At 48.4% G+C, this 8,542-nt stretch overlaps 1 protein-coding gene across 1 annotated transcript; it reads right to left on the bottom strand.

Annotated features, from left to right (window-relative positions):
* Positions 1 to 4,949: 4,949 nt before the first annotated feature.
* On the bottom strand, positions 4,950 to 8,542 carry LOC121618375 (protein L-Myc-1b-like). Its single transcript, XM_041953851.1, has 3 exons — positions 8,320 to 8,542; positions 7,074 to 7,703; positions 4,950 to 6,337 (listed from the first exon to the last, which is right to left on the bottom strand). The coding sequence occupies exons 2-3, from the start codon at positions 7,615 to 7,617 to the stop codon at positions 5,721 to 5,723; spliced, it is 1,161 nt and encodes a 386-aa protein (XP_041809785.1). The 5' UTR covers positions 7,618 to 7,703; positions 8,320 to 8,542; the 3' UTR covers positions 4,950 to 5,720.

Genomic DNA, 8,542 nt, shown 5'->3' with positions numbered 1-8,542 from the left:
TGCCATAAGCCCAGGTCAGAGAGTTTAGTGCGAGCCACCGACAGCTCACGCAGTGCGGTGGCTTGAAGACCTTTTGATGGGTTCATTATAATCAGAGCGGTGCTGTGTCTGGGCCCAGATGGCAGCGGTGTTTACACTAACGGGATTAGGATTAGCTCCAGATTAGACAGGCGAGTTGAAAGGCCCGCTCCGGTGACAAAACATGGCTGCCTGGCTCCATGCTAACCCTCCCAAATTTATCTCAGATCTACTAACCCACAACAGACAAGATAGCTGTCAGCTGAGGAGAGTAAAGAAAGTACTCCATGCAAAGGACCACCTACAAGCAAAGCAAGAAAAAACCCTCCCACAGCAAACAGCTTTGTGCTGCACAACAGGTGCTGCACGGGAACTCCTCAGACCTTGTGCGTTTATTTGATTTTAAGGCGGACCAATTTGTTGGACTGGTGGAGGTTTACAGCCAAACGCTGGTTTGACACCAGTCAGCGTGGCCAGATGTATCCTGAGAGAGGGGAACATATGCAGCCTGTTCCAACTGAATCATCACTTATGTAACACTGGCCTTAGGATGGGGAGGGTGAGCAACAGAAAGAGAAACTGAGCTCAGAAGACTGACCTAGATCAGCAAATGGTGGAGATAAGTACCTGAGGGGAGGGCAGGAGCCAGCAGACTGCTTCTGAGGGGGGCTGCCGGGGAAGAATGGGTATTGAGAGAAAGATAGGATAGGAAAGACAGGAAAGAAATGCGGAAACAGGGAGGAAAAGAATGGTATTTCTTGCATGTTCTTGTGTTTTTTCAGTGGCAGGCTCACAGCCTCATTAGGATCAGATGGACAGTAGCCGCAGTGGCTCCGGCTCAGTTCCAGTGACACAACCAGGCTGGAATGCGGGTCAGTAGGCAGAGTGATGGAGGACTGTGACCGGGAAAAGTTTCCTGCAAATTTGTGTGTGCGCGTGAGCATGCGTGTGTGTTTGTGTATGTGTGTCCTCACAAGCAGGCGTGCGTATCTACGTCCCTTCCCGCTTGTGTTTTCCCCATCTTCCTTGACCGTCAGCCACTTAAAAAATAGTATAAAAGGAAGGGTGTTGTGGTGAGTGTTGAGTAAGAAAGGGAGGACAGTGAGTTCACTTCTCTCCAGCTGACTACAATTCCCTCTGAGCATGCAACCATCCAAAATCTCTCAGCTCAACCTGAACCAAGCCTCCTAATGGGAGATTATTCAATTCCACCACAGCTCATTCTCACCCTGGAGATCATAAGGTCCTAAGATAAGCCTATTTCTCTTCCGACTTTATTATATGTCCTACATTCTACCACATGTAGGTCAAAGATAAGCAGCCAGTTCAGCCATGCTCTTAGAATCACAAACCAGTGCAGTGTGTTTATGGTCCGTTTCCTCCTCTGCCCCGCTGTGTAAACAGGCAATGTATACACGCCGTACGAACCAGGCCAGTCAGAACGCAGCGTTAACATGGTGGAAACATTGCTCAATGTGTCTGTGTGCTTTTTTCCCTTTCAAAGTGCAGAGGTAAGAGATTCAGCACAGCGACAGCTGCGGGGATCTTAACAGTTACGAAAGTTTATCCCCCCCCCCCACACACACTTTCCAGGAAAGCAGATTCACTTCATATGTTACTCAATTGAAAGCATGCTAAGGTGAGTTGCCGTTATCGCAGCCGTTTTTCAGACTGCTGATTCCCACTCATTGGACCGCTGTGGTGGTTTATAAAAACAAGAAATGCCAGAGGGACGAGTAAAACTGGTGGCGTGGAGACTTGCCAAAGAAGAGACACGCTCGTCTCCTTTTTCTGCCGGTGTTTACATGTTGAGTCATTGTTCTGAGGTGATGCAGTTATGTGTTAAAGGTAACAAGTGCAATCAACGTATTGAATATGCTCAATCTCAGCCGCAGGAAAAGTAACAGGGCGGAATGTGTTCCTGACCACACAGCTAAATGTGTGAATTCGGGAGGGTTATCAGTGTGTAAGGTGTCTGGAGGTGTCTGGATTGTATAGCCTTCCAGGGAACTTGCGTCTCTTATCTCACCCAGTTACACGACTCTGCTCCTCTCTGTTTCAGCAAAATCATGTAATTAGCCCATTAATCATGCAGGCCAGCATGTCAAATAAAGGATTTCCGAGGCAGCGATACTGCTGTTGCTGTTCTGAAAATCACATCCCCTACTGTCACAGTCACGTGTACGTTCAAAAGAAAAGGAAAGATTAATGATTTTGCTTTTTACATAAGCGTGTGTGAGGAGGGCGCGAGGGAGGCTGCTCTCCACCCAGCCAAATCATCAATTCTCCACAGTCCCACCCTGACCGCACACGTCACACACTTTTGTCTGACCACCAGTAGAGCCGTTGCATGCTTCTACCCTGGGAATATGTAGACCTCAACGACACAGCCATGAACGGATATCCTCTTACATGCGCGTTATGTTTAGTAGAGGGTACAGCAACAGGTTGCAGCTGTTTTTGACTAAAAGGCTAACCGCAGATGTGAGAGAATAAAACACATACGTTCTGAAAGGAGACAGCCCCAGTATGGACTTGTGTGTCAAATCTGCTCCTCAGGAGTTGCTCATGTGTGGGCGTGACGTGAACTTGAGAGCATAAAATCTGGTCTGGCAAGTTAACCGTCAGAGCAGAGCAATGCATCCCACAGGAAAATGAGATGCGCTCCTTATTTTCCTCAATAAAACCCTGTTATTTTTTTTTTCATAACAGAAGAATGTTTACTGAACCTCAAACTGATGATTGTGTTTTTTACCTTTTAATTGAAACTACATTATTTCAGTGCCTGTAAAAATGGCAGCATGGATATATCATTTTCACCACAGACCAGCAATATTCTCGTTTGCATCCTCAGAAACACACTGTGGACCGAACACTTTGCATGCTGGTGGTGTATAGTTGCATTGTCCTGAACTGGACAGGTAGCTACGCTAACAACACTTCTTTGAACCCTGGCTACATTACTGAGTTAATGATCGCTTTCCTACCCTTGTGTTGCATCACCTCGGATGAATTTTGTTGTCAGAAGGTAACAGGAAACGTGTCGGACAGGTTGCTCCTATCAGGTCCAAGAGCTGATATCTCATTTTGGCTTTCACTTCCTGATGTAGTATGAAGCACAAACAGCACCAAAGTACAGCTGATGTCAATCTAACCTGCCCTTACTATTTAGTGAGGGATCACTCAGCTTTGATTACCTGATTTGTTGGTTGATTTCTTCTCAGTTTCCTCACAAATATGAGGACTACAAAGCACTAAGTTACTAAATATTACGGAAATGTCTTGATTAAATGTAACAAAGTCAATGATGTTGCAAAGTTTCTATCATCTGTTGTGTAGATTTGGTCGTTTAACTGTCTTAAATGAGCCTCCTGACACCAAATGCTGATTTTGTGAGGGAAATATTCAACTTTGCCAGAAAATAGTGGCTTCAGGGCCCAGAGCGTGAACACAGGCAGGTGAAACACCAACCGATCCAAGTCATAACAAAGACCATTGAGGTGAAAGGCGGTTGGAGTTCAGGGTGTGGCTGGCTCGTCTGTCAGGCTGTACTTGAAGTAAATGGTCGCTTTGAGTTTATTGTACAAATGACTGGTCCTCAAACCTCATTCATGCAGGCTTGCAGAGACACATTGATGAGGTCATCAACAGTGCGGCAGCATCACACAGGACCTGTTTCTTATATAAGGAATGATACATGCAGGAAGTTACTTCATGTTAGCCTTTTTGCTTAGTTTTAGACAGAACTGATTAAATTTATTTATTTCTGACGAAGGCCTAGCAGAATCAAAACTGTGCCTGTTTTTCAGTCTGGTACATGTTTGGTAATTTTAACCCAATGTGAGGATACTCTCCAGTTTTTGCCCCATTCATTGTTACCCTGCAGCCCCTCCTAAACAGTTGTGCACACAACTACCTTCCAGCACATTCAGAACTGAAGCAATGTGAATGCAAATTAACAGAACCACAGTATATGTTAGTGTGAGGATCTTACTCACCTCTCAGGTCGCCTCAAGAGCCACCAAGAGTTTCAGGTTACTGTTTAACATGGAGCTCATGCATCCGCCCATCTATCTGCATTAGACGCCTTTTGCTATACTCTAACTACAAAAGTAGCTCTCTGGGGGACAGCAGCTGCATGTAAGGAGTCTGATTGGCACGCAACACCCACATGGACCACAAAGCTTTAGGTTTATGAAAGGGGACAAGAGGGAAGTACCATCCAATAATGGAGAAATCATTGGGAGAAATACATGAAGCAGGTCTACTCGCCAACTGCAACCTGTGTGAAAGGCGGCACTGGATGCAAGTAGTCCACGCAGCCCCTGTCTCCAAACCCCAGAGACTGTTCTAAAGATACAGATTGTGTGTGTGTAACCTAGTTCAGAGCACATCAGGTGCCCAGCATGCAGCAGCCACTGCAGAGGGGAGGATCCACAACAGTATCACACACACTCTTCAAGGGCAAGTCTCAAGGACAAGCTCAGTCTAACCTTCTGTGGACCAGCAGCTGGCGCACAAGACGCACTCGTTCACACGACAGATACCGCAAGGCGCCACCGCGTAGGGGGGAATCAAGCGTTCGGTTCATCTTTTACGATCTGCCCTCATTTCCAGCTGAGCTGTGTGTGATAGTAGGTTGTGTTTCTGGAGAGGCACCATCACAGTAGCATGTGGTTTATCTTAGCCATGCTTTCAGTGCAAGGCATGACAAATCTGTCATTTGTTACTTCCGCCTCGGAACATTAAAGCCAAGGATTCAATTCGGCGAAGCTGTGATTGTAATTTTGAGAAGAGCACAGAACAAATTTGATGCCAAGGTCAACACGTTTCGACGTATTTTGAATCCATCTTATGGAGGAACGCGGTAACTTGGCAGTGTGTGTGCAATGTGTGAATAAAAAGACACAGATGTCAGGTTTGTATGCAAATATGGTATAAAAATTTAATGTCGCTGTCGATGTTAGCATGCTTTAAAAATCAACCAAAATCAGAAGCATTGAAATCACAAAGTGACGTGTGAATATAAAGTACAGCAGTGCTACTTTTTTTGCCCATTTTCCTGTTTTCTTAACAAAATAGAGGTTCCTCGATGCCTGGTGGCACGTCATAAAGAGGAGCAACGCTCGCTGACAACTCTGGATTTTGTCTCCTTCGTCAGGAGCGATAAGCTATTATTTAAAGAACAATTTGTACATCAGTCAAACGATCCAAAGGAACCAGGAACTGGCTCGTTCACTCATACAGTTATGTACACAGAAAGGCATTCACACTTCACTCCATTATAAGTGTGCAATGATGAAATGAAGACATCTCAATCAACTTCCACACACATCCCGAAGGATACATATACTCACTATCACACTGGTTCTCTGACAGGTTTCCTCATTTCCCAACACAGCATACCAGGAAATATCTTAAGTCATTGCTACAAAATCAATGCCATTAACCCCGTCCAGAACTAAAACACTGTGAAAACAAAACACAGCACACTGACTGCACCTCCCCGAATCAGGTTCATTGGCCAGCACAGTCAATTCATAGGAGGCCCACAGCTACAATGCATTCCAAACAAAATTCACAGCTATTTACATGAGGCATGTTGTTATAGAAAAACCGCAGCTCTTCAAAAGTGACAGGACACCCGAGAGCAAACGTTCCTGACTGAATGAGGCAGTTCATTTCAAAAGCTCGTCTGCGCTTCAAGAGCGTTTCAGTTCGGATAATTTGCGCAGCAGCTGCTGCTGTCGGGCTCTGAGGTGTTTCTTCTCCTGGAGCTGCCGTTTCTCCTTGGTGTGCAGCTCCACGAGGTACTCTGTCGCATGGGTCAGGATGGCCACCTTCGGGGTCTTGGCCGACTCCAGGCCGGGGATCTGATCCCGCAGGGCGAGGAAGCGGGACCGGAGATCGTTCCTCCTCTTCCTCTCGAGGAAGTTGTGGTTCCGTCTGCGGTCCGTGTCCTCTGCGTCAGAGTTCTGGGGAGTCTCTGAGGGGGAGGCGGGCTGGGAGACCCGAGCCGAACAGCCCCCGCGCTGGCTGGACGATGTGCAGGTGCGCTTGATTTGAGGCTCTTCGTCAGAATCCTCCTCCTCCTCCTCCTCCTCGTCATCATCATCATCATCATCTTCGTCCTCGGGTTCTGGCTCGCTGTCCGGGGAGCGGGCAGCGTAGTTGTGCTGCTGCCGGTGGACAGACATGTGGAAGCGTTTGGGGCAGGGGTCGGCCCGGACCGTGATGGTCACTGGCTTCCTGACGTTCACCAGCCGCACCCGGTTCTGCTTGCTCTCCACGGTGACCACATCGATTTCCTCTTCATCATCTGCGACCACACAGGGAAACAAGTAATCAGTACATACAGAAAAAAGGTTCACCAAGCATAGATCAAAGCCATCCTTTACAAAATACTTCACAGGCTTCATGTTCGTGCCCAAGAAAGAGCAGCGTGGAGATGAATCAAAGCCGTTAAACTCACTGACCCCACAGCTCAGCATGTAAATCACTACTCCTCCATCTGAGGAGGGCAGATCAGGAGCTGAGGTGTTAACTGCGGTGGTCATCCGTGCCAAAGCTTGCAGGAAATTCAGGCTTTTGTCATTGAGCACTGAGCATTCATCAACAATTTAAATGAGATCGGCCGGCAGGGGGGCACTCCCTAATTTGGGAAATGTGAAAGAGTTACTCTCACGGTCTGTCGCCGAGTGTGTGTAGTAGTAATAAATCATCAGGACTAGGTCACCCCGCCCCTCTGCCGCACTCTCACTGTAACGTGGATCCAGTGGCAGATATTGAAAGCGGAGAATATGGAGTAATAGTGATGGGGCGCGGCTTTTAAAAGATTGCACGGGCGCTCAGAACAAGCATGAGGCGCATTGTCGGAGTGAGAGTAAAAATTCAGATGGAAAGGTTACGGACCGTGATGTACTTGATAACCCCTCTGCACCACAGACCACAGTTATGCAACAGCCCAGCTTCCCAAATTACGCATTGTTAGAGGGCAACATAATCCTGAGGCATGGGGCAGGGTGGGGCAATTTAGAGCATGACTGCGTCCTTACCAGATGAATCAGAGCGAGACTCGGAGCCAGACGACGCCGGCTTCCTGCAGCTGCTCGCCGGGATGGTGAGAACAGCCGCGGGGTCGACGCAGTCTGTCGCCGAGCTGGCGAGCGGGCCACCGGGAGAGACGCACTGCGCCTTGCTCGGTCTCACGGAGATCTGGGCCACCGGTGGGACACCGGTCTGCGCCGCAGCTGCCACTCTCCCGCTGACCTTCTCCAGCTGCTTGCTGGCAGAGAAGCTGCTCCACATGCAGTCCTGGATGATGATGGAGCTGAGGTTGCCGAACAGCTCCCCCGTGTCGGGGATGAATTGCCCCTCGCACTCCTCGTCCTGACCCAGGACTTTGGAAAGCCAGCTCAGCTTGTCCCCCGGCGAGAGCTGCAGCGCGCCGCCGCTCAGAGTCCGGGTGGGAGACATGGGAGGGGTGGGCAGCAGCTCGAACTTTTTCCATATGTCCTCGCTTGGTGCGGTCGACTTGTAAAAATCCTCCCCCGTGTCGAAATCGTTGAAAAAATAGTGCTGGTAACAGTCGAACTCCATGTTTCCCGTTAATAAAATCCTCAAGAGTTTATTCCCAGAAACGATCAAATGACACCAAGTGGCCTCTGAAGAAGGTCCTGCACAACCTGAGGGGAAATATCACAGAGATGATCTTTGTAAAGCAGCTCCCATCAGATGTCAGCATCCATCCACTGGCATAATGGGATATCTTATCCCTCTAACAGCCTACTTTCCACATATGGGACCACATTAATAATTGATTGTTTCTGGCGGATGCTCTTTGCGCTGATGGACTCAAACTGTCTAGACACACAAGGTTATTATACTCTAATCTAGTTATACACCCCGGCGTCCACTGTGATGAAGAGCAAGTTTTTAAATGGGATGAGGCGAGGTGAGACAACTACAGACTCGACAGCCAGGCTGTTTCACAGGACTATCCTGCGTAAAAGTATCCTGGCGCATGAGGCTGGTGCGCCCCGTGGTTCACCTGGAGTCTGACCGCAGCCCCCTGCTGCCTGCCCTGCTCCTCTCCAGCTATGGGCACACAAACTAAGCTTAAAAAACATGTGGTTGCATTTCCTGAAACTGAGGCAGCGCTTTGTTCCTCGGAGGCGTCATGTGAACCGGCAACAGAAAAGTGGACCGTCACAGTCCCAGAGTGGGTTAATTCTCCCAGACAGCCCCTCTATTTCCTCATCTGAAACTTTCACGGTCAGACACTGGAATGAAACTACTCACCGGCTCTCAGCACAATCCCGCAGCGAAATTCAGGGCATTGAAAATCCCTCGGCGGCCAAAGAGCAACGAGTCCACGGTGCGCGGAGATCAGGCGGATAAAAGCTGCTGCTGGACACACAGATGCGCCGTTTCGAGACAATGATTGCGCTTTATTTTCAGTAGAAACGCTACAACAACAAAAAAAACCGAGATACAAACAGCAGGCACACGGTCCGCCCAGCAG

Source organism: Chelmon rostratus, chromosome 15 (genome assembly GCF_017976325.1).
Source record: "Chelmon rostratus isolate fCheRos1 chromosome 15, fCheRos1.pri, whole genome shotgun sequence".
NCBI classification, from domain to species: Eukaryota; Metazoa; Chordata; class Actinopteri; order Chaetodontiformes; family Chaetodontidae; genus Chelmon; species Chelmon rostratus.
This window is presented reverse-complemented; position numbering and strand designations above follow the sequence as displayed.